Consider the following 26,305-nt stretch of genomic DNA (forward strand, 5'->3'; position numbering starts at 1 on the left):
GAGAGGAGATGGAAATAACATGGAAGTATTGGCAGTTTGAGGTAGAGCACTTAGAAAGTTTCATATGTTGGCTGAGTGATTATTACACAAGCCTGTGCCTTTGTTCCATGTTTACTTGATTCAGCCAGAAAGCACATTTCCCAAAAGCAAATCCAATACAACTTTGTGCATAATTCTCACTGTCTTAAGTAGGAGCTGGGATGGATGCATTAACCCTTAGAACAATTGCTGCCTATTCCATACCTAAGTGGCTTTGGCTTGGAGATGGCAGTATTTCTGCTCCTCATGTCCTGTGTCTCTCTCTGCCCCCAACTGTGTTCTCCTTGTTCTTGGCTCCACAGTTAAGAGACTACAGACCAAATTAAGCTTTGGCTTAATTTGCTGCTTGTTGAGCACTTCTGAGTCAGGCTCTTTGTTTCCTCGGGGATGGTTTCTTTACTGTTTAGTAGGTACTGTTTCCTGTTCTTTTATTTCTCAATAAGAGGGCTCTGGTTAGTGGCTACTATGTGGCTTCTGGAAAATATACAACTCTTGCAGCTCTATTAAGCATCCTCCTTTTTGTCTGTTCCTTTCATGTGTGCTTTACCTTTCATCATTTGAGGGACTGCATCAAAATTTTAGTTGGGATTCTAGAGTTAGGAACTGTTGTACCCATCACTCTTTATAGGTCAGGAAAGTGAGCAATCTAAAGTATCTTTTCTGTGTTACAAAGCCAATAGGCAGGAGACCCCTAATCTCTGAAGCCACGGTCACTCTACTACAATGGGTGCCTCTGGATGATGCATGCCACCGAGTACGGATGTCTCCATTTATCCCTGAATGAAATTCAGTCACCTCTGTGTTTAAACTGTCTCAGTTTACACTAAGACTCCATGTTTACACCTCTTGTGTTTACAACTGAGACACACGGGACAGGGCAACTTGAGAATTAACATCATAGAAGGTGTCAACTGAAGAATGAGAAAGTTCATGAATTTGGAAAGGAGAGCTTTATTTTTCATAAAGGGTGGCCACTGGCAGGGTAGCCATTGCTACAGTCTGGGAAGTGTAGCCTCCACCCAGAAACACACTTCCAGGTTGGGAAAAATAAGAGGAATTTATGTGGAGTGGAGTGGCCAAATACACAGTAGACTATAGGAGGAGTCATGAATATTTATGAAAGATGTACATGTGCAATTAAGCTTCATGCCTCTTGATGGGTTACATGTACAAAAAATGGTATTAGCACGATTCTGGGGTGGAGTTTTTGGCCCTCTTGGGTCAAAAGGTGAAGCAGAGGACACAACCCTCATGGTGCATCTTCTATAGACTAGCCAAAACCACTCCATGGTCCATTGTCTCTTAGGAAGGAATGCTGGTTGCTTGGTTTGTTGAAACCTTAAAAGGAAGGGGCAGCATCAAGTGGTTGGTTCATATCAATAGTAGAGGCCAGGTGCAGTGGCTCACACCTGCAGTCCCAGCACTGGGAGGATGCCTTGAGTTTGAGGAGTTCAAGACCAGCTTGGGCAACAGAGCAACACCTCATCTCTACCCAGAACAAAAAAACCACCAGTGCAATGGTACGTGGCTGTAATCCCAGCTACTTTGGAGTCTGAGGTAGGAGGACTGCTTGAGCCCAGGAGGTCAAGGCTGTGGTGAGCTATGATTGTGCCACTGTACTTCAGCCTAGGGGATACAGTGAGACCTTCAAAGATAGTAGGGGTGGGGCAAGTCTTTCCCAAAGGGCTGGTTTCTGTTTAACCCTTAAGAAAGAAGGCTGGGTACTGTGGCTCATGCCTGTAACACCAGCACTTTGGGAGGGTGAGGTGGACAGATTGCTTGAGCCCAGGAGCTCAAGACCAGCCTGGGCAACACAAGGAAACCTCACCTCTACCCCCTCCAAAAAAAAAAAAACCTGGTGTGGTGGCACGTACCTGTAGTTCTAACTACTTGGGAGGCTGAGATGGGAGGATTAATTGAGCCCAGGAGGTCGAGGCAGGTCTTGGCTGCAGTGAGCCAAGGTCACACCACTGTACTCCAGGCTGGGCAACAGAGCAAGACCCTTTCTCAAAAAAAAACAACCTAATGGCTGATAGTGAAGGAGCAGGTATAACAAGCTGTGTCCCACCTCCCAGTCATATCTGGGAACTCCGCTTTTAAGATTTCTCTGGATAATTTAAGGTCAGGAGTTCAAGACCAGCCTGGCCAACATGGTGAAACCCCATCTCTACTAAAAATATGAAAATTAGCCGGGCCTGGTGGTGGGTGCCTGTAATCCTAGTCACTTGGGAGGCTGAGGCATGAGAATCGTTTGAACCTGGGAGGCGGAGGTTGCAGTAAGCTGAGATCTAGCCACTGCACTCCAGCCTGGGCAGTAAAGCGAGACTCAGTCTCAAAAATATTTCTCTGGGGTCCCCTTGGACAAGAAGGGGTCCTTTCAGTCAGTGGAGGACATGGGATTTTATTTCTGAGGGCATTTACTGTGTGCAAGTTACCAGGCATTGGGTTGCAAAGATGACTAAGGCAAGCTCCTGGGAAGCAAGAAGCTTACGTGCCTCTTAGAATGATGGTAATTCATAATAACTTTATTTTTTAAATCCTTGTAAATCTTCACAAAGGAAGGGATGTCATGGATGACAAAAGTAGCTACCCAGCTTTCTGCATAAAAAGCCTCCACCCCTGCTGGTCACCCACTCAGCACTCACCAGGGCCTGCACCACCTGCCTTCCCTCCTGCCCGAGTGCACACCTGGGACAGACTGATTATACATTGATGTGAAGAAGTCTGAAGCAACGGGTATCTTCACTGTATTTATACTTTCAGTTCTTCATAATCATGGAACGAAAATGTGAAATACCCCCCACCCCCAATTAAAGACATGCCAAATACTTCAGGAACAACCAGGATTGAAATTTGGCTTCTCCAAGGTAAGCCTGATAAGGCCAAAGTATGCCGGTACCTGTTAAACAGCATAAAGGGTACAGGGAGAGGGTTGTCAAAGGTAGAATTTCCACTTTCTTGAGGACCTGGGGTCTGCCCTTGTTGGACATCTCTGGAGCAGCACAGGCCACTCACCCCATGTGACTATACAAAACTTAAAAATGCGGCGAATCCAAATTGAGATATGCTTCTGAGTATAGAATACAACAGGATTGGCCAGGCGTGGTGGCTCACGCCTATGATCCCAGCATTTTGGGAGGCTGAGGCGGGTGGATTACGTGAGGTCAGGAGTTTGAGACCAGCCTGGCCAACATGGCAAAATCCTGTCTTTACTAAAAATACAAAAATTAGCCGGGCATGGTGGTGTGCACCTGTAATCCCAGCTACTGGGGAGGCTGAGGCAGAAGAACCACTTGAACCTGGGAAGCAGAGGTTGCAGTGAACCAAGATCATGCCATAGCACTCCAGCCTGGGCAACAGAGTGAGACTCTGTCTCAAAAAAAAAAAAAAACAAAAAAAACAGGACTTTAAAGACAGTATAAAACATCTTTATTGATTACATGTTGAGATAATGTTCCGGATGTTTAGGTTAATACTGAAATCCAGCTTGCCGTTTCTTTTCACTTTTTATTAAATGTGACCACTAGATCATTTAAAATTACACACGTGGCTTGCTCAGTATTTCTCTGGGGCAATGCTGATCTAGAGGCAGAGACCATCCCTCCCCAGCAGTTAGACCTCAAGACTAACTGCTGTCCCCTGCGGGGATGATGTGTTAGTACATTATGTCTGCTGCTCTGGTGTGGCCCTGTTTTTATTTTTGGGTGCTCAGTAAATGTTACTGGGAGAAATGAATTACAGGAAAAATGAGTCCTTCCCTAGCCTCCTTCAATGAGGTTTGCAACATTAAAGTCACCATGGGCCACTTTCACTGGAAGCTGTCAGTGTTGGGAGGTTTGGAAATTAACTGAGAACTACAGACAGGAAAGGTGTAAAGCAAATTATTTTCCTATCAAATTGACATTTACAAGAATAATGGGAAGGAGCATGGAAAAGAGGAAGCAGGTCAACCTTCCTTGAGGACAATTTGATAATATGTATCAAAAGTCTTAAGTTGTATAAAACCTGTATCCTAGAAATTCACCTTTTCGTAGTTTATTCTAAGGAATTAATTGGACAAAAGCACAAAGACATCTAATTGTATTATTAAAATTGAAAGTTTAATATTCAACAATAGCAGGTAGGTTAAGTACATTAAGACATTATATAATGGCTCAAAACATAGACATTCAAAAAAGGAAGTGGAAAACCTGAGTAATGTACAGCTTGTATGGAATGAACTAAAAATATATAAATTTTTGCCTAGGTAGAATGACATTGGAAGAACATACACCACAATGTTAACAGTGATTATCTCTGGGTGTTGGAAAATGATTGATTTATCAACTTTTTTTCTGTTATTTCTTTTCTTTTTCTTTTTTTGCAATGAACAGGCATGCTCTGGCAGTTTTTAAATGAAGTATGGAAATTATGGATTGTGCAGTCATAATCAACGTTCATTGAGAGCTTACTTTATATAAAGCATCATGCTCGGCATTGTGCTTTGTGGCATTTGATTTTTTAAAAATCAAACGCCCTCCAAACTTAAGCAAGGATGATGGCCAAAAGGTCCGCTTATTACCCAACTGCAATAATAGGAGAGACAGGTAATTAAAAGGCAATTGCCATGACAAATAGAAAAGATGCCAAAGTCAACATTTTTTCAAGGAGCTATAAAGCTCGCGGAGGAGTCAGCTGATGGCACAGTGTTCGCTGCTGCACGGCTCAGAGGCTGCGTGACCCGCGTAGAAGTAAGTACTTTTTTATTTGCAGACCTTGGCCGATGCCGCGTTAAAAAACGCGAGGGGCTCTATGCACCTCCCTGGCGGTAGTTCCTCCGACCTCAGCTGGGTCGGGTCGTGCCGCCCTCTCCCAGGACAGACAAACAGGTGTCCCACGTGGCAGCCGCGCCCCGGGCGCCCCTCCTGTGATCCCGTAGCGCCCCCTGGTCCAAGCCGCGCCCGCGCCTGTGAGTAGAGCCGCCCGGACACCGAGCGCTGGTCTCCGCGCTCCTCCCGGTGAGTCCCAGCCCCGAGTTGGCTCTGGCGCCCGGGTACCCTCCAGTGCCGGCTGCCGATGACTGATTCACGCTCCCAGGACTGGGGCCCCCTCTGCCCAGCCACCCCTACCCGGAGCACCCAGGCTGCGCGGCCCCGCCGAGGGTGCGGGCTTTGTTCGCATTGTCTGCGCGCACCTGAGCGCGGCCTTCCCGGGACGGCGGCGTCGGGGGAAGAGCGCACCTGGCGCGCGCCTCCCTGGTAGCCACTCGCGGTCCGCCCCGGGTGAGCTGGCGGGGTTTTGGGAGGGGTGCGGTCAGCAGGTAAGTGAGTAGGGGCTCGGCGTACAGGGGTGGAGGAGGGCATGTATTAAACCCAAGCTGCCCTCCTGGCACAGTAGCGGGGCCTCCTTCCCTGGCGGCCGCGGAAAGGGACTCGCCCTTTGAATAAAGCGTTTGGTGACATGCTCGTCTCCACCCCACACCCCACTACAGGACATATACAGGTGTTAAGGGGACTTGGGGCAGTTTTCCCGGGCAGAACGAGTGCCCCCAGCGAAGTGTCTGCAAACAGAACCTGAGGGGCCGGCTGCCCCGAGAGAGTCCTCGCGCTTGGGCAGTGGGAAGTCCAGGGGTTTGTCGTTCTGGTGACTCCCGCCACCTGGCTCAGCCCTGCTTCCTGCATGTCTCCTTCCCTTCCAGTAAGGCTAACAAAACTTTCCCTAGCTAAGCCGACCTTTCCCTCCCTCCCTCCTTGGGCCCTTGGCCACCCGCTGGGACGGTGAATGGGAGAGTCTCAGAAATGAACCTTGAAAACTTGCTGGGAGCACCGGACAGAGGAGAAGGGAGGAGGGCACCTTGCTGCTTGTGATTGTGGATCAAGGGCTCCAGCTGAGAGGGGCCTTGCGATGGGGACCCCATGCCATGTGTTTGATGTCTTGGAGATTGGAATGATTAGAACGTGTACATTTTTCAAATTATAAGCTGCTTTAAGTAAAACCCCAGAACCTCTAAGTGTTTTATAAATTCAGTCCCAAAAATTCAAGGTCTCTTTTGCTGTCAAGGTGACACTATATTAAGAAATGTCGATTTATTGAAGAGTCAGAAAAGAGAAGTGAAGAGGTCAGAAAGGTACCACTAGAGTTGGCAAAAGACACAGGCATGAATTTGTAAATGCTGCTGGCTTTCAGCAGGCTGAAGCCATCCTCTCTTGTGACTGATGGGGGTTCAGAGCTCCTCAGGCCTTACTCTTCTTTTGTAGAAATCCAGCCCAGAGCCATCTCCTAGTAGTATAAGAATTTCTCAGACTAGGTCCCCAGGCAAATCCCAGGTTGGAGAAGAGGATTGCTTTCCTCATCATCTCTGTCTGGCTGAAAACCATGTGTATTTTCATTAAATCTGGGTTTTGATCTACCGTACAGAGATTACAGCCACTATTTCCCCTCTCTTCAATAGGCACAAGCCCCTGGGATATCCGAATCATAGTCAGAAGCCCATGTTTTCACAGATGAGGAAACTGAGACCCAGTTTTAGAGTGTTAGGTTCAAAGCAAAATTGAGCAGAAGGTACAGATTTCCCATATATCTCCTGTCCCCACCTATGCACAGACTCCCCCTTTATCAGCATCCCCCACTGCAGGGGTACATTTGTTCCAACTGATGAACCGACAGTGGCACTGCATTATGACCCAAAGTTCACAGTTTGCACTGGGGTTTGTTCCTGTTGTACAGTCTATGGCTTTGGACAAATGTAAAATGACATAAATCTGCCATTATAGTATCAAACAGCATAGTTTCACTACCCTAAAAATCCTCTGTGCATCCCCCCCTCCCTACAACACATGGTAATCACTGATCTTTCTACTGTATCAATAGTTTTACCTTTTCCAGAATGTCTTATGATTGGAATCATGTAGTACGTAGACTTCTCAGATTGGTGTCTTTTGCTCAGTAATATACATTGACATTTCCCCTCCTGGCTTTTTAATGAGCATCATAAACAACAGAATAGCTATTTGGCAGTGATGGCATCATAAGCTCCTGGTGAAAAGGCCTTTTTGTTAATAACTCCCCTGATGTATGTGCATCTTACAAAGCATTGTCTTTGCATCCTCAGTACCTGGAAGGGTACTGGGCACAGGGCAGATGCTTCATAATTTTTACTGGATAAATGAAATTTCATATAATTATAGCAATGAGAGGGTCAGCAACACTACGAGGTTGTTTTAGAACAGTGGTCCTCAAACTTTTGCAGTGCACATATCAGTAAATGAAAACCTCGTTTAATTGGGAGGCCTGCAATAGAATTGCTCATTTTTAATTTTATCCAATAAGGCTATTTTAAAACAAATACCACCCCCCGTCATCAAGGAGGCTATTGGAAGTCTCTTGGTGATCGTGTGTGTGCATTCCCCACAAAATGTTTCTGTATAACCCCAAGGCAGCACCCTGGGACAGCTGAATACATTTGAAGTCCCTTCCTTTGTGTGCCCTTTCATCTTCTAAACAGCTCTGGACTGCTTAATTTTCCTCTTCCACCCACCACATGACCTGCTGACTTTCCTTGAATGTGATTACTACCCTCAGTCTTCCCCTTCCTTTCCTGATCATGAGTCTCTTCTCTTGAACTAGATCCCTGCTCTCAAATTAGGAAACTTTGCCCTTGCCCTGGGAGCCTTCGCATCGTGGTTTCATGGGATCCTGGCGACAACCTTTCCGGGGAAATAGGATGGATGGTGTTACCTCCGTTTTAGAGAGAAGGAAATTGAGAGACTGAAGTGGAGGAATTTACCCAGGAGGCTCATGCTCAGGTGTCCTGCCATCAGATGGTTGCTGTTTCCAGAGCATCTGTGTACCACATGCCTCCTAGTACCAGGTGCATCTGCATGCCGATGCCTCTGTGTACCGCAGTGCCTCTGTGTACCAGTGCTTCTGCATACCGCAGTGCCTCTGTGTACCAGTGCTTCTGTGTACCACGTGCCTCTGTGTACCACGTGCCTCTGTGTACCAGTGCTTCTGCGTACCGCAGTGCCTCTGTGTACCAGTGCATCTGTGTACCACGTGCCTCTGTGTACCAGTGCTTCTGCGTACCGCAGTGCCTCTGTGTACCAGTGCGTCTGTGTACCGCGTGCCTCTGTGTACCACGTGCCTCTGTGTACCGCGTGCCTCTGTGTACCACGTGCCTCTGTGTACCGCGTGCCTCTGTGTACCACGTGCCTCTGTGTACCACGTGCCTCTGTGTACCACGTGCCTCTGTGTACCAGTGCTTCTGCGTACCGCAGTGCCTCTGTGTACCAGTGCTTCTGTGTACCGCGTGCCTCTGTGTACCACATGCCTCTGTGTACCAGTGCTTCTGCGTACTGCAGTGCCTCTGTGTACCAGTGCATCTGTGTACTGCGTGCCTCTGTGTACCAGTGCTTCTGTGTACTGCAGTGCCTCTGTGTACCAGTGCTTCTGTGTACCGCGTGCCTCTGTGTACCACGTGCCTCTGTGTACCAGTGCTTCTGTGTACCACGTGCCTCTGTGTACCAGTGCTTCTGCGTACCGCAGTGCCTCTGTGTACCAGTGCATCTGTGTACCGCGTGCCTCTGTGTACCAGTGCTTCTGTGTACCGCAGTGCCTCTGTGTACCAGTGCTTCTGTGTACCACGTGCCTCTGTGTACCACGTGCCTCTGTACCAGTGCATCTGTGTACCACGTGCTTCTGTGTACCAGTGCTTCTGCGTACCGCAGTGCCTCTGTGTACCAGTGCTTCTGTGTACCGTGTGCCTCTGTGTACCACGTGCCTCTGTGTACCGTGTGCCTCTGTGTACCACGTGCCTCTGTGTACCAGTGCATCTGTGTACCACGTGCCTCTGTGTACCAGTGCTTCTGCGTACCTCAGTGCCTCTGTGTACCAGTGCTTCTGTGTACCACGTACCTCTGTGTACCGCGTGCCTCTGTGTACCGCGTGCCTCTGTGTACCACGTGCCTCTGTGTACCAGTGCATCTGTGTACCGCGTGCCTCTGTGTACCACGTGCCTCTGCATACCACAGTGCCTCTGTGTACCAGTAAATCTGTGTATCGGTGTCTCTGCATACCAGTGCATCTGTGTACTGTTTGCCTCTGTGTACCGCATGTCTCTGTGTACTACGTGCCTCTGTGTACCAGTGCATCTGTGTACCACGTGCCTGTGGTCATAGCTGAGAAATCCTGGGCTTGACTCTAAGCTTGGGTTTTTCTTGTTCTGTGGCCTTGGGTCTCATCTTCTCCAAGACCATTAGGTTATGGGTGTTGTTACATGAAATGAATATATTAAATGTAATAATAAACTTTTAACATCATTCATTTAGAAAGCATTTTACTATTTAGCAGAGACTTTTCTACAGTGTCTCACTGGATCTTTACAACACTGGGGGAGTTTATGGAACTGGGATTCTCCCCATTTGGCAGATGAGGAACTAAGGCAGGGGAGGTTGTTGCTTGTAGTCACCCAGCTGCTAGGAGCAGAGCTAGGTTGGAATCCTGTCTCTGGACTTTGGGTCCTGTGTGTGTTCTCCCACACCTCAGGGCTAATCCCAGTGTCCCATACAGTGAAATCGGGTTGTATACAATTTAAAGCATTTTCAAATATCATCCATCAAAACAAATATGAACTCTCTTCTAGCTAAAAATGTGTCTGCAGATGCAGAGTGTGGGAGGGCTTGTGATCTATGACCATCTTCCCAGCTTTTCTCCCTAACCCTCCAGGGAGTTCACAAATGGCATGTTGCTCGTTCCTTGATGCTGACTTTTGGTTGTCAGGCCACTGGGTTCTGAAAATTTACTAATTCTTTTAGGGTGAGCATGACTTTCCCCAAGCAGCTTTTTAAATGCTCTCTCTGCCATATCAAACTAGAAATGTGTCATCTACATCCATTGACACTCTGAGCCTGAGCCAAATATTTTGCCAAAGGTTACAAGGAAGATGATTGTTCCAGCAAAGACTTCCCCACCGGAGATTTTTACCTCTGATTTTAGTCTTCCCATTCAGATGTGTACTGTTCTTGTAAAGGGCTCAGATTTCCGTCCTGCTGATTCAGAGGAGGCTGCCAAGGGCTAATCTATTTGGGGATGGAATTGCATTTTGTAAGGAGGTAGAAATGGTTTCCTCTTTTTCCCTACACTCATTTCATTTCTGATGGTGGAGAAGGCAGACATTATCCTGCAAAACTGCCTTCAGCTATTCCCAATCCGGCTCTTCTTTTTTAAAAAAGTAGCTGTGTATTGGCTTTTATTTCTTCCTGTGTCACGGGAAATGTAATTCCTGGGTAGTGCACAGTGGAAATTTTTGTGGCATCCTGCAGCAGACTTCACATGCCTGCTGTCCCAAGTGCAGCTGGTGCTGCGTGGAACCAGGATCCGAAGGCCACACTGTAATGAGGAGATCGGGGGCTTGGGGAGCATCTACATCCATGGATGAGAACTCCAGAAGCCAGGAATAACACGTGGGATTAGCATGAGTAATGGAACAGAAGGGAACAAGGTGATGAGTGAGGTGTAATGGAAAAGGCTTGGCGAGGCGTACCTGAGAATGGGTGGTCTGTTCCAGCCCCTGGCTTGCAGATCACTCCCAACTACTTTGTAGGAAGCCAGAGGGCCCTGGTAAATCTCATCTTGTGCCCAATGGAGTGTGGGAGCTGCTGGCAGGTATTAGCTGGAGGAGAAATTGCCAATGTGCAGGATTCAGGGTGGCAGATTTTTAAAATTATGCTTCTGTGCTTCTGAACTGCCTCTAGTTCATAGCCTGTTTTCTGGAACCTGGACTTCTGCCAGAGTGTCACCTCTTACCGGCCCCAACACCTCTCCCTTGTTGAACGTTCTGTGGCAGCTTCCCCCAGAACCGGGAAGGTGACGCTAGGAGGCCAGAATGGAATCTGATCCACTGATTAGCTGTGTAAGCTGGGGCGGAACACTTCGCTTCTCCATTGTCTCAGCTTTCTCATCTGTGAAATGGGAATAATACATCCTCCCTGGCTGGCTGCAAGAATTAGGAGAGAAGACACGAAGGGCAGAGCCTGTGTGTCTTGTGGCAGGCACACAAGAAATGCTCATTACATGGTAGTAGCTGTTGATTTTTACTGTGGAATTCACCCTTCAAAAAAAAAGCTTTCCAGGTGTAGGGCTATATTTTGGAGGTCAAATTAGTATTGCAGGAAAATTTTGATATGAGAGGGGAATGAGCTGCCTATTTGAGATGACTGGGTGGGAATAGAGTGCAAACAATACTTCACCAGCGTCGCAATAGCATTCATTTCATTAATCTTGGTATAAAAAAGAATGCAGTGAACACAGTGAGTGCAACGATACCCTGGAAGGGTCCCGCTAGCCCTCCCACGGGAGGTATTCTGGTGCTTTGTTTATCTAGCAAGGAAGGACCTCCCCTACTATACATCAGGCACATGCAGGTCTCTGGAGCTCCAGCAGAGACTAGATACAGTCTGTAGTCTTAGGCATTTGCCACCTGGCAGTCAAGACAAACGTATCACTGGGCAGTTTCAGCATGGGCTGTGTGACAATAGGGATTGTATTGAGGGGGACAGGAGAGGGAGGTGCTGCAGAGGTTGCAGAGCCAACACGGTCTGATTGATCCAAACAGGAGAAGGCATTTGACATCCTGTGTGCATTTGCAGATTGCCAACATACATTCTATTTTAATGAGCAGAAACTTGGGCGACTCTGGAAAAACATGCAGCTGGGCAAGCAGAGGCACATAGTGGATCCAGATCAAGCTGCTTAAGTTGGTCTCATAGCACAGAGGGAAGGGGTCTGTGTTTACTGGGTGTCTTTCTATGTGGCAGGAACCTTCTGTACTTCCTTCCACTTTATCCTCACAGCAGCCTGTGGAGGTGGCTGCCAGAATCCTTGTTTTATAAATAATTAACAGGCCAGAGCCTCAGTCTCCTGCCAGTGCCCAGGGTCAGAAGCTGTAACTCCGTAAAATCGTCCTGAACCTAAGGAATAGAGACAGCATTGAGAAGCTCTTCACCGCATCCTCGATGCCTCACCGTTGCCTGACTCACAGGCGGCAGGTGGGGGCTTGTTCTGCCTCTGCGGTGTGGAGTAAGAGGGAAAAAAAAATGTCCTTAGGGGAAAATGAGTCTTTCTTGCTGGCATGCACAGGGCTGGAAGCTAGCAGGAAGTATGTGCTCCAGGCCAGTATCCTTCCCGCCACCTTTCTCCCTTTGATCGTGTCTGGAGAGCTCCTGACATACTGGCTCTTGCCATGTTAGGTGTCTGATTTTCACTTAGATCAGGAGAAGACTTGAGCCTCTTAGTCATTTGAAGCAGGAAGACCCTGCGCGAAGACTCTCAGCTGGCGGGGACATTTGTTTTATAATAGTTTGTTTTAGGACTGCTTTGAAATCCAAGGAGCTCTATAGACAGTTCCAAGTGGCATATTCTAGAATTAGGTAGAATCTGGTGGCATCATGGAAATAACCATTCAGTCTGAGAATATTGGGTGGTCAGTACATGCTCCATCCTCCAGGAGGACCACTCTCTGTGGCACCCTGGACTACCTGCCCCTGCCCCCCACCCGAGATGATTGGAGGTCGGATGCATGGTGAGAAGGTAGATCTCTGGAGCCTTGGTGTTCTTTGCTATGAATTTTTAGTTGGGAAGCCTCCTTTTGAGGCAAACACACACCAAGAGACCTACAAAAGAATATCACGGGTTGGGCTGGGCATGGTGGCTCATGCCTGTAATCCCAGCACTTTGGGAGGCTGAGGCGGTCGTATCACCTGAGGTCAGGAGTTCGAGACCAGCCTGATCAACATGGTGAAACCCTGTCTCTACTAAAAATACAAAAATTAGCTGGGCGTGGTGGCGCATGCCTGTAATCCCAGCTACTCAGAAGGCTGAGACAGGAGAATCGCTTGAACCTGGGAGGCAGAGGTAGCAGTGAGCTGAGACCATGCCATTGCATTCCAGCCTGGGCAACAAAAGCGAAAGAAACTCCATCTCAAAAAAAAAAAAAAAAAGAGTATCACGGGTTGAATTCACATTCCCTGACTGTAACAGAGGGACCCAGGGACCTCATTTCAAGACTGCTGAAGCATAATCCCAGCCAGAGACCAGTGCTTAGAGAAGTACTTGAACACCCCTAGATCACAGCAAATTCATCAAAACCATCAAATTCCCAAAACAAATAATCAACTAGCAAACAGTCTTAGGAATGGTGTAGGGGGAGAAATCCTTGAACCAGGGCTGCTGTATAACCTGTCAGGAACATGCTACTGAAATTTATTTTACCATTGACTGCTGCCCCCAATCTAGAGTGCTACAAGAAATATTTGTTTTACTGAGCACCTGGCAATGCCTCAACCTCCCTATTCAGAAAGCTCCACATCAATAAACATGACACTCTGAAGTGAAAGTAGCCATGAGAATTGTGCTACTTACACTGGTTCGTAATCTGGAGGCAAGGTTCCACTGCAGCCGCCCCCTCAGCCTGTGCCAGACATGGTGTCCTCCCAGGAGACAAATCCAGAGTGTGGCTGTGGGGAAAGTGACCACTTTGCACTGACTCAATCGGTTAAGGAGCTGTGCAATAACCTTCGAAGTACCTGAGTGAGTGTGTAACTTACTGGGTTGGCCAAGCCTAGTAAAGCTGTTGGAATGAGGATGTGATTCTTTTTAAGTGTGAAAAAAAGATTTCTGTACAGATTTGTATTTTTTCTCTGGTGGCATTCCCTTAGGAATGCTCTGTGTCTGTCCAGCACCCCAGTAGGCCTGGGCGGGTTTCTAGTCCTCTTTAACCACTTATCTCCCATATGAGAGTGTATAAAATAGGAACACATGCTCTACCTCCATTTAGGGACTTGCAACCTCTGCATCCTGGGTTCAAGCGATTCTCCTGCCTCAGCCTCCCGAGTAGCTGGGATTATAGGCGCCCACCACCACGCCTGGCGAACTTTTTGTATTTTCAGTAGAGACGCTGTTTCACCGTGTTGGCCAGGCTGGTTGTGAACTCCTGAACTCAGGTGATGCACCTGCCTCGGCCTCCCAAAGTGCTGGGATTACAGACATGAGCCACCGTGAAGGGCTTCTTTTTTTAAAAAACACTGGAGTCATGGCATGTGTGTAAACTTTAAATATGCAAAAAAGTATGTCAAAAAAAAAAAGGAGCTGGATGTGTCTTGAGGTCCAAACGTCATAGGTCCATGACAGAGGCAGGAATCCAATGGAACTTTTAAAACCATAAAACAGCTTAGCCACATCAGGGCCCTTCTCTTCACTTTGTAAGGGAGGAACCACAGCCTCTCTCAAGGTCACAGGGCACCAGGATGAGGACTAGGGTCCCTGGGTTCATGTAGGCTCTCTGCCACCATGGGGCAGGTGTGACTCCTGCTTGGGTGGTGAAGTTTTTTTAAAAAAAAAACTTCTTAAAAAATAATTTTTCTCAGCCAAGTGTGGTGGCATGTACCTGTAGTCCCAGCTACTTGGGAGGCTGAGGCACAAAAATCACTTGAGCCCCGGGAGGCGGAGGTTGCAGTGAGCCGAGATCGCGCCACTGCATTCCAGCCTGGGCTACAGAGTAAGACTCCATCGCAAAAAAAAAAAAAAAAAAAAGTCCGCTTCCTTCAGCTGGATTACGATTTATAAATAATTTAGATGATGAGTGGATAATTTAGATAGTGCAGGCTTTCTTCAGATGTTGTCTTCTTAGCTAGGGGAAGGTTTGTTAACCGCATTAGAAGGTTTTAGAAGATGAGGACATTGAAAATCAGATCTTCAGCCTGTTGAATTCTAACTCTTCATGAAGAAATAGAGACCCTGAGAAAGGAGTGACTTTGCCCAGGGTCATGTGGCTAGTCAGGGCCCAGGCAGAGCCAACACCCGGGCCTCTTAACTCTGGGGAGAGCAGGAGACCACACACCTTCCCAGGGCCTGTGGAGGGCTGGGGTGCATTTGGGGGTGGATGAGAGAGGCATCCTGGGGAAGATGTTAGATTGGTGTCTAAAACCAAAGTAATTGGAGTAAAGTCTTCCATGACTTGGGAATTGGAGACTTTTCCAGGCCACTGTAGTTATTGTGGTGAGGGCCTCTAGGGTCATATCTGTGACCTGGAAAAGGCTGAGTTGGCATCTTGTTTGGCGGTGTGACTTGGGGCGTTCACAGAACTAATTGCTGATAACTTTCTTTCTTTTCCTGTCCCTGTAGTTATCAACATGCCCCGTTTCCTGTTGCTGGAAACCATCTGTATTTTCTTGTTTTCCAGAGGTAAGATGTGTTTATTGGTGGTGGGGAAGTACTCGGGTGTTGGGTAGGGGGATTGCTTACTTCAAATCCTGTTGATTTTCAATTCTAAAGGTCTCTTGAATCCACCTGCATCTCCCCTCCATGGCCACCTCCCTAGTCCAAGCCATGTCATCTTGTGCTTGGACCACTGCAGTAGCCTCCTGCCTGGCCTCCCTGGGTCCCCCGGTCCTCCTCCAACCCATTCTCCATGAGTGGTATTTCTTTTTTTATTTTTAAGTTCCAGGGTACATGTGCTGGATGTGCAGGTTCATTACATAGGTAAATGTGTGCCATGGTGCGTGTCATGGTGGTTTGCCTCACCTATCAATCCATCACTTAGGTATTGAGCCCAGCAAGCATTAGCTATTTATCCTGATGCTCTCCCTTTCCCCACCCCACCCTACCCCTCGACAGGCCCCAGTGTGTGTTGTTTCCCTCCCCATGTCCGTGTGTTCTCATTGTTCAGCTCCCACTTATTTTATTTATTTATTTATTTATTTATTTGAGACAGAATCTCTCTCTGTCACCCAGGCTGGAGTGCAATGGCGCGATCTCTGCTCATTGCAACTTCCACCTCCCGGGTTCAAGCGATTCTCCTGCCTCAGCCTCCTGAGTAGCTGAGATTAGAGGCACGCACCACCACACCCAGCTAATTTTTGTATTTTTAGTAGAGAACGGTTTTCACCATATTGGTCAGGCTGGTCTTGAACTCCTGACCTTAGGTGATCCGACCGTCTTGGCCTCCCAAAGTGCTAGGATTACAGGCATGAGCCACTGCGCCCGGCCCTCAGCTCCCACTTATAAGTGAGAATATGCGGTGTTTGGTTTTCTGTTCCTGCGTCATTCTCTGAGGAGAATGGCTTCTAGCTCCACCCATGTCCTTGCAAAGGACATGATCTCGTTCCTTTTTATGGCTGCATAGTATTCCATGGTGTATATGTACCATATGTTCTCTATCCAGTCTATCATTGATGGGCATTTGGGTTGATTCCATGTCTTTACAGCGGCCATTTCAAATTGCAAATCAGATCATGTCTGGACCCCTCTTCACCCCCAACTAAAACTTTTCAGTGACTTTCTGTGGCTCTTAAGAGGCTTTTCTCATCTTACCCTGTGGCCATCCTGAGTCCCCTCTGCGCCCTCTGCGCCCTCTGCACCCTTTGCACCACAGCCCACTCTCCTTCCAGTCCTGCCCTGCATCCTTGCTCCCCGCCACCAAAAACGTTCTGAATTATGTTGCCCCTTTGCTTGGGTCACCCCCTCACCCCAACACTGCCACCCTGGCAAACTCCTCCCCATCCTTTGGCCCCAGCACAATTCCCCTGGGGCCTCCAGATCAAGTCACATCCCCCTCTTCAAACCCCTTGTAGCCTTGCTTTGTAGCACTTAACACAGATATGAGTTTTGTGTGCATTTTTAAAAATCACGTCTTTTCTATAAGATGTAAGCTCCTCAAGGAAAGAGACTGTACATTCTTTAACATTCTTTATTCACCACTATATTATTTCAGGGCCTGCACTGGGCATGGCTCATGGTTTATGCTCCAGAAATAGATTAATGAATAAATAATGGAGCAAGTCCACTTTCTTTTTACTTCCCACTTTGTCCCTTTCAAGTTCTAGTCTCTTTGAAATATGAGAAGGTAGGAAGGAATTGATGTGTCTGTAGATTGTTGTCTTACAAGTAAGAACAGGTGGACTGGGCAGCCAAGCTGTCCCAGCCTCGTGAGTCTCAGGGTCCCCTTCTGTCAAGACAAGGGGTTGCACAGTGGCCTCTGGGATTCTTTCTTGCAGTTCCTCCCTGGTCTGTGTTTCCATGAGTAGGTATTTGTTCTCTGCTGAATTGGCTACTGTTAATACCTGCCTGTTTCCTGGAACCTAGCGGGGATCAGAAAGGCTGGTGGAAGTTGAGGGCTGGTGGCTCCAGCCTGGCTGCCCAGCCCACCTGTTTCCCCCTGTCTCTGAGCCAGGTGGGGTGGATGGAAAGTGTAACACAGCAGCTTCATGGCCAAGGGGTTGGGGAGTGGTGAGATGTGTCTGGGGCCAGGGCCTGAATGAAGTCTCTAGAGTCCCGGGCACAGTCCAGGTTCTGTTCCAGCTTATCATGGACCTTTGCCTTCTGTGGCCCTGTCCAGCCTCCAGATCGCAATCACATGCACTTGTTCTGATCATCCTTGGGTTGTACAGATGAGGCAGGGGAAGCCCAGAGAGGCCCTGTGACTTGCCCAAGGTCACACAGCTATGTAGCAGACATGGGACTAACACCCAGTTCTCCCTACTCCTGGGCTGGCTGTACTGCTCAGCTTCTCTGGAAAGATAAGAATGTACAAAAGTTCTCTCTAAGACTTGGCTGTCACATCTGTAAAGTGAAAGAATTTGACTAGATTAGTGATTCTCAACCCTGCCTGCTCAATAGTGTCACCCATCCTGCAGACTGAAGTTCCGGAGCCCAGGCAGCTGGTCTTTAGAGGGGGCTGCTGACTTGGTTGGAAAAAGCAACAGCAATCACACATGAAGCAGCTGCCTGTTCAGGGGGAGCCTCTGCAGTCCTGAGGACATTTCACAGGGAGCACTGGGGATGTCACCCAGGCTCAAGGTGGGCTCATCTGAAGCCTGGTACCTGCCATGACAGCTGAGCACAGGGCACAGAGGCACAGTTAGTTAGCTGAGTGACATCTTTAGTGAGTGGTCTCTGCTCACAGAGCTCCCCTGCCTCCCCATCCTGGAGAGATGGCTGGCCTGCCTTCAGCTGGAGAGTTTGCTGGTAAGATATTTAAAAAGAAACTGTATTTTTCTGTTTTTTTTGTGGGGTCTTTAGGATTCCTCAGCTACTGGGCCCTTTGTCAGGAGAATAATTCATGGACTCAGCTCAGGAAACCTTAGTGCGTATGTGTTTATGCAGAGGGCTGGGCGAGGCTCTGTGGAGGACTGGGTGGAAATGTTTCTGCCCTAAGGGAGCTTCCAGGCAGCAAGGTGAGAGGCTCGTGGGAACAGCACCGCATTATGGGGTGGGCCGCAATGGGCCCAGGAGTTGGCATGGTCGTGATCTCTGAATGCAGTGAGCAGAAAGCCTGTAATTTTTTTTTTTTTTTTTGAGATGGAGTCTCCCTCTCGCCCAGGCTGGAGTGCAGTGGTACACTCTTGGCTCACTGCAACCTCCGCCTCCCGGGTTCAAGTGATTCAACTGCCTCAGCCTCGCAAGTAGCTAGAATTACAGGCACCTGCCACCACACCCAGCTAATTTTTGTGTTTTTAGTAGAGATGGGGTTTCACCCTGTTGGCCAGGCTGTTCTTGAACCCCTGACCCCGCCTCAGTCTCCCAAAGTGCTGGGATCACAGGCGTGAGCCACCCCGCTGGCTTGTTTTTGTTTTTAATGCTGCCCCTGCCTCTGTCCCAATAAATGCCATTTTTTTAATGCAAGTAGATTTTTCTTTTCTTTAATTTTGTCTACTGTCTTTCTTTCTAGTCTAAGTCTTGTTTCTGTCTCTGGTGGCAAAACAGCAGTGGCAGACTGTGCCAAGATCTAATGAGAGAGATTTGTCTGGCAGCTTTTAGCTGTGGAGCTGACTGCTGGCTTAGCACATTGACTTAGAATCTCCATGAGTAGAGATTGAGGGGAGGAGGGAGTATTAGGTGAGCAAGAGCTGTCTGCTCAAAGATATGGTATGGGGAGAGACTAGTTTAGTTTGCATGGGGGACTAGTAAACGGGAAGGAGCCGGGAAAGACAGAGCTGGAACCAGCCGAGGCGGTGCTGAGTTAGCAGGTTGACCAATAATGTGGGTCACTGGTGTCACTCCCCCAGACTGAAACCCTCTTTTGGCATCTCTCTTTGTCATCACTTTCCTGGCAGTTGCAAACCTTGAGACCAGGTGCCCTGTACTGTGTGATTCCTCCTGGCCTCCCTGCTAAATCTCCTTCACCTCTCTCCACAGCAGCCCCCATGCTCATCTGCCACTCAGGTTCAAGCAGTTCTCCTGCCTCAGCCTCCCGAGTGGCTGGAACTACAGGCGCCCGCCAACATACCCAGCTAATTTTTGTATTTTTAGTAGAGATGGGGTTTCACCATGTTGGCCAGGCTGGTCTTGAACTCCTGACCTCAGGTGATCGGCCCACCTCGGCCTCCCAAGGTGCTGGGATTACAGGCGTGAGCCACCCTGCCCGGCCTGCTCGTGTTCCTTCATCTGCCCCACTTCCGTGACCTGGCTGCTCCTGGGCTCTGCCCCTCTAGCTTTGTTTCCTCTGTGCTTAGTCACTGCACGTTGACATTTACAAAGCATCTGAGTGTACTTCTCTTCTGCCGCGAGACACCTACCAGGTGCAGTTGCAGAGAGGGTGTTGGCTTTTCCAAATGTCCCTTCTGGGGACCCCTTATTGTCTTCAGGACTTCCATCATGGTTGGCTCACTGTTCAGCAATCCTGTGGCCTCCTCAGCCTCTTATCCCCGCCCTCCAATTTCATTTCCCCTCCCCTCCCCATCCCCTTTCCCCTCCCCCCTCCCCCCTCTCCTCTCCCCCTCCCCCTCCCCCTCTCCTCTCCCCCCTTCCCTCCCCTCTCCCCCCTTCCCTCCCCTCTCCCCCCTTCCCTCCCCTTCCCCCTCCCCCTCCTCTCCCCTCCCCCTCTCCTCTCCCCTCCCCCTCTCCCCTCCCCTTCCCCCTCTCCCCTCCCCTTCCCCCTCTCCCCTCCCCTCCCCTTCCCCCTCTCCCCTCCCCTCCCCATCCCCCTCTCCCTTCCCCTCCCCATCCCCCTCTCCCCTCCCCTCCCCATCCCCCTCTCCCCTCCCCTCCCCATCCCCCTCTCCCCTCCCCTCCCCATCCCCCTCTCCCCTCCCCTTCTCCCTCTCCCCTCCCCTCCCCATCCCCCCTCCCCTCCCCCCTCTCCCCTCCCCTCCCCATGCCCCTCTCCCCTCCCCTTCCCCCTCTCCCCTCCCCTCCCCATCCCCCTCTCCCCTCCCCTCCCCATCCCCCTCTCCCCTCCCCTCCCCATCCCCCTCTCCCCTCCCCCCTCCTCTCCCCCTCCCCCTCTCCTCTCCCCTCCCCTCCCCCTCCCCCTCTCCCCTCCTCTACCCCTCCCCCCTCCCCGTCCCCTTTCCCCCTCTCCGTCCCCTTTCCCCCTCTCCGTCCCCTTTCCCCCTCTCCCCTCTCCTCTTTCCCCCCTCCCCTCCCCCTCCCCCTCCCCTCTCCCCCTCCCCTCTCCCCCTCCCCCTCCCCCTCCCCTCTCCCCCTCCCCTCTCCCCCTCCCCCTCCCCTTTCCTCCTCCCCTTTCCCCCTCCCCCCTCCCCTTTCCCCCTCCCCTTTCCCCCTCCCCTTTCCCCCTCCCCCCTCCCCTTTCCCCCTCTCCCCTCTCCTCTTTCTCCCCTCCCCTCTCCCCTCCCCTCTCCCCCTCCCCTTTCCCCCCTCCCCTTTCCCCCCTCCTCCCCCCTCCCCTTTCCCCCCTCCTCCCCCCTCCCCTTTCCCCCCTCCTCCCCCCTCCCCTTTCCCCCCTCCTCCCCCCTCCCCTTTCCCCCCTCCCCTCCCCCTCCCCTTTCCCCCCTCCCCTCCCCCTCCCCTCCCCTCCCCTCCCCCTCCCCTCCCCTCCCCCTCCCCCCTCCCCCTCCCCCCTCCCCCTCCCCCTCCCCCTCTCCCCCTCCCCCTCCCCCTCTCCCCTCTACCCCTCTCCCCCTCCCCCTCCCCCTCCCCCTCTCCCCTCCCCCTCCCCCTCTCCCCCTCCCCCTCCCCCCTCCCCCTCTCCCCCTCCCCCTCCCCCTCTCCCCCTCCCCCTCCCCCTCTCCCCCTCCCCCCTCCCCCTCCCTCTCCCCACCCCTCTCCTCCTCCCCCCTCTCCCCCACCCCTCTCCTCCTCCCCCCTCCCCCTCCCTCTCCCCCCTCCCCCTCCCCCCTCCCCTCCCTTCCCCTACCACCTCTCCCTCTCTCCCCCTCTCCCCCTCCCCCTCTCCCGCTCCTCCTCTCCCGCTCCTCCTCTCCCCCCCTCCCCCCTCCTCTCCTCCCCTCCCCCCGGTTATTACACCTGACCTGACACCTCTCCCCCCTCCCCGGTTATTACACCTGACCAGGGACAAACGTTTTCAGAATCACAGACTCTCTAGAACCCCACTGTGTGTTAGTTTTATTCTTTCTCTTTGAACTACCCACATTTAAATACAAAGATATCTCATAGAAGTGAGGTAATTGGGGGGTTTCTTTATGTTATCCGTCTGGTAATTTTTGAGATGCAAGAATCATCACTCCCCGACATTCTAGTTTTCTCTGATGTTACCTGTTTAGTCCAGTCAGTCACTTAATGTGGAGATTGAGCCTCCTCTCCTCTCAGCATTTTAATGGTTGCTTCTGGTGTTTTCTCTCCTAGTGCCCCCATCTCTCCCTCTCCAGGAAGTCCATGTAAGCAAAGAAACCATCGGGAAGATTTCAGCTGCCAGCAAAAGTAAGCCCAGGTTCTTCTTAACCCTCCAGATGCCCACTGAGACCTCTGTGTGATGGACTGGACGAGAACCGTGTTCTTCCAGAGTTTCTGCCCCTTTCCCATCTTCCTTTCATGCTCTGGCCAGAGTCATTTTCCCCAAACAGGGACCTGACCAAGTCGCTTGGTTTAAAAACAAACAAAAGTGGGTGCCTGTAATCCCAGCTACTAGGGAGGCTGAGGCAGGAGAATTGCTTGAACCCAGGAGGTGGAGGTTGCAGTGAGCTGAGATTGCGCCATTGCACTCCAGCCTGGGCAACAAGAGGTACACTCCATCTCAAAAACAAGCAAAACAGTTCAGTAAACCTTTTTTTGTTTTGTTTTAAAGACAGGGTCTTGCTCTTGTCGCCCAGGCCAGAGTGCAATGGCACAGTCTCAGCTCACTGCAGCCTCGACCTCCTGGGCTCAAGCAATCCTCCTGCCTCAGCCTCCCAAATAGCTGGGACCATAGGCATGCATCACCACGCCCAGCTAGTTTTTGTGTTTTTAGTAGAGATGCGGTTTTGCCATGTTACCCAGGCTGATCTCAAACTCCTGAACTCAAGCAATCCGCCCGCCTTGGTCTCCCAAAGTGCTGAGATTCCAGGTGTGAGCCACCGTGCCCAGCCTCAGTAAATCTTTATTATTGAATTACTTGGCCTGTGCCTCAAGGTTTTCTGTTACCTGCTCACCAGGTAACAGGGGGTGGCTACTTGCCATGTCCATCTTCCACCATATTCCTTCCTCTTCCACCCTCATCAGTATCCCTCCACATGGCTGCTGTTACTGCTACTGAACTCTTGGGTAACATGGCCTCACATATCAGGGTGCCTGTGTCCACACTAGACTGTGGTCCCCTAAGGCCTGGGACCAAGCCTTTTCAGTGCTGATCACTGGCCCAGTAGACCCCCTCATAGAGCTTAATTGATATTGTTGAACTAGGTTCTTCCATTATTATAATACAAAGGCTTTCATGTAAGGGCACATTTGTGAGCATCACGCCCATGGTGCGTGTGCTTCCTGCTTCAGAGGAGGGCTGCCTTCTGCAGTTCTCCCCTTTCATGCTAAGAGGGGCAGCAGCCTGGCCCACCACAAGGCTGTTTGTGCCTTCACTCTGCTTCAGAAGTGAGACCGACTTGCTACTGGTTGTCATCTGTCTGTCCCACTCTCCCTAGTGATGTGGTGCTCGGCTGCAGTGGACATCATGTTTCTGTTAGATGGGTCTAACAGCGTCGGGAAAGGGAGCTTTGAAAGGTCCAAGCACTTTGCCATCACAGTCTGTGACGGTCTGGACATCAGCCCCGAGAGGGTGAGTGCAAGTCTTGTGGGTGTTTGTGTTAGGGCGTCTTCTGTGATAAGGGACAGAAACCCGGTCTCAAGCAGAGGAGGCATCTACTGGCTTGTGGAGCTGGGAAGACCAAGGGGCTGAATCCTGGTTCCTGGCATGGTGGGATCCAAGGGCTGAGTTGAGGCTATAAGGCATCTTTTTCTTTTTTTTTTTTTTTCTTCTCTCAATTTTGTTTTCTTTTCATTGACTTCCTTCTTAGGCAGGTGTTCCTGACATAGCCAAGTTGTCCTGCATTGTTCCTCAAGCTAGTGACCGTGGTAAAAAATTAAGGGAACTTCTTTCTCTATAGATCAGGCCAAAGTCCCAGGGAGGGCTCTGATTGGGCAGGCCTAGGTCACATGATAATCCACTGACCAATCACAGCATTCAGAGGGAAGAGAGTTTCTGGCCGGACGTCAGTCAAGAGCTCCGCCATGTTTTTGGGGTAGGGAGTGGATTTGACTTTCCTCTGGAAAGAGAGGTTGGGTTGTGTTTGCAGAACAATGGGAAAGGGAAAGCATGCTAAGCAGACTAAAGCTGTTACTACCTCAGCGGACTGAATAGCACAGCTCCTACCCTCTCTTGCACTTGAGAGGAACTATTCCTGCTTGAGTGAATCCAGCCAGTATCCTCATTTCTTGTTCTTCAAATAGTAGGTCTTAAATATAGCAGAGTGTGGTAGCTGTGGCTCTTATTTCTAAAAGGGGCATTTTTTTTTTTTTTGAACAATCCAATAGAAAAATGGGCAAGGAACACAGGTAGTTCCCAGAAAATGAAACACGCAAGGCCTTCAGGCATACGAAAAGAAGCCCAACCTCACTCACTCAGAGTCAGCAAACCCTATGCCTAATATACAATTTTTCACTTACTGGGTTAGCAAAAAAAAATCCTAAATTTGGTGACATGCTTCATCGGCAAATCTTGAAAAAAACTGGTGTTGTCATACACTGCTGGTGGAGTGTGAAATGGTGCAGCCTCTAGCGGGGAATCCAATAGTATTCATCCCAGTTACAAAGGCTTGGACCCTTTAACCCAGCAATTCTACATCAAGGAATTTATTCTACAGTACACATGTCCATGCAAAATAGTACCCATACAGAGTTATTCATTGCAGCATTATGTGTATAAACTGTAAAATATTTCAGGCAATCCAGATGTACGTTGAGGGGGGACAGATAAATCCATTATGATGCATTCGTATATTGAAACGCTAGGCAGCTCCAGAAAGTGAGTGAGGAAGCTCTCTGATGGAAAAACACCAGAACAAGTGAAGTGTCAAAGTAAGGTGCAAATGGTGTGTATGTTACTTTCTATGTAAAAGATAAAGGGGGATGAATGAAAATCTTTCTTTGTATTTTCTTGTATCTGTATACACTCTGAATGGATTTGTAAGAGGCTGAGGACAGTGGTTTTCATTAAGGGGGAGGTTGGGAAGTGAGTTGACAGGGCAGAAGGCCGGAGGGAGACTCATCAATACAGACTTAAATATTTTCTGGATTTTGAATCATGTGAACCTACTCAAAAGTCAACTTAAAAATTAAGAGAGGCCGGGCGCGGTGGGTCACGCCTGTAATCCCAGTACTTAGGGAGGCCAAGGCGGGTGGATCACGAGGTCAGGAGATCGAGACCATCCTGGCTAACATGGTGAAACCTTGTCTCTACTAAAAATACAAAAAATTAGCCGGGCATGGTGGCACATGCCTGTAGTCCCAGCTACTCGGAAGGCTGAGGCAGGAAAATCGCTTGAACCCAGGAGGCAGAGGTTACAGTGAGCTGAGATGGTGCCACTGCACTCCAGCCTGGGCAACAGAATGAAACACCATCTCAAAAAAAAAAAAAAAAAAAAAAAAAAATTAAGAGAGGATGTAGCCTGGAAAAGCTGTCATTACTTGGATGAGAGACCGGTTGCATACAGGTTGAGGAAGGAAGTGGTTTTCCAAGATAACATTCCTAGATTAATCCTATTAAAACCTCTAGGATTTAGGAACATACATTGCTTTTAATGAGGGCCAGATTTTCTGCAGAATGGTGTGTCATTTGGGGAGCTGGAGCACACTCCCTGGACCTTAGACCATCTTGCACCTGAGGACATCATAGCAGGCATCATTTAATCTAGGCACAAGCAGCCCAGAAGATTTCTAACCATGATGTTAACCCAGCATAGACCCTAAAAGGGCCAGGCAAGAAGTGCCAGTTCCCCACCATCCTCTGCACAGGACCCTGCTTTTAAAAGGGTTCCTTATCAGGTGTCATTAGTTAGTCACGGAGGAATAACATAAAGAGAAGAAGCATGGAGATTAAACACTGTTGACCTTGGCATTTATGTAGTGGGTCCTGAAATGAGTAGCCTGGAGACCCTGGGATTGGCTAGTTGGGAATGAAGGGTCCTGTGGATTATTAATGCATGTTTCACAGATGAGGGAACAGGCTCAGAGAGGCTAAGTGACTGCCGAGGGTCACACAGCAATCTCAGGAGAGAGCTAAGTGTGGAAGAACTGGGACTTTTGACTCACAGCCCAGGACTTGCTCCATTAGGCCATTTGTCTTGACCCTCAGAATTCACACCCTGCTATCACACAGCAAATGGCCAGCAGTGTGGCAGTGTATGTGTGTGCGTGGAGGGAGTAGTGTAAGAAAACCGTGACAAGAAATTTCCTGGCTGGCGCTATTGGGAGCAGATCCCAGAGTTCAGGGAATTTAACCTGGGCATTGCTGGACCACGTCTAGAAAGTGTCATTGAGTTCTAGGGGCTGACTTCTTGGTTAGACATGGGCCAAACAGTCAGTGCCGATGAGAAGGAGCCAGGACAGCCAGAGGCCTGGAAACCTCTATGAATGAGGGAACATGATTATCATTTTCATGTGAAAGAGAGCAGACAATGGCTCTGTTTTTTAAGGGTAGAATCTGGGTGTTCAGGGAGTTAGATTTGGACTTAACCTGAGGAAAGCTTTCTCGCAGCAAGACTTGGGAAGCAGAGGAATTGTTTATTTGGGTGAGTGAATTAGTGTCTTGATCTCCAAGGTTAGGTGGACCCCTTGGCATGCTGCAGAAGGGTTTTTGCATGAGGACGATTTAAGATGGTTTAGTCTGACTTGTGGCTTCAGGCTTTATGTTTTTGCTGCTGCATTTTTTTTGTATTCTCTTTTTGTTGTCTCCATGTACGAGGGATTTCATTTGTGCCGTGTTTTACTTTCTTTTACTTTAGTTTTCAAGAAGAAATGTCAAGTAGCTGTAAATTAAGACTTTTATGGATGCTCTGTTGTTAAGGTGGAT

At 49.4% G+C, this 26,305-nt stretch overlaps 1 protein-coding gene across 2 annotated transcripts in view; it reads left to right on the forward strand.

Annotated features, from left to right (window-relative positions):
* Positions 1-4,721: 4,721 nt before the first annotated feature.
* VWA2 (von Willebrand factor A domain containing 2) overlaps positions 4,722-26,305 on the forward strand; it is a 54,625-nt gene continuing 33,041 nt past the window's right edge. Inside the window, exons 1-4 of one of the 2 annotated variants that reach the window (XM_054503858.1) lie at positions 4,722-5,036; positions 15,196-15,255; positions 21,616-21,690; positions 22,881-23,014. In XM_054503858.1, coding sequence (XP_054359833.1) covers positions 15,204-15,255; positions 21,616-21,690; positions 22,881-23,014 — 261 coding nt within the window. In that variant the 5' untranslated portion in view covers positions 4,722-5,036; positions 15,196-15,203. The remainder of the gene's footprint in view (positions 5,037-15,195; positions 15,256-21,615; positions 21,691-22,880; positions 23,015-26,305) is intronic. The other variant, XM_054503857.1, reaches the window with a different exon arrangement.

This window comes from Pongo pygmaeus, chromosome 8 (assembly GCF_028885625.2).
Source record: "Pongo pygmaeus isolate AG05252 chromosome 8, NHGRI_mPonPyg2-v2.0_pri, whole genome shotgun sequence".
Lineage (NCBI taxonomy): Eukaryota > Metazoa > Chordata > Mammalia > Primates > Hominidae > Pongo > Pongo pygmaeus.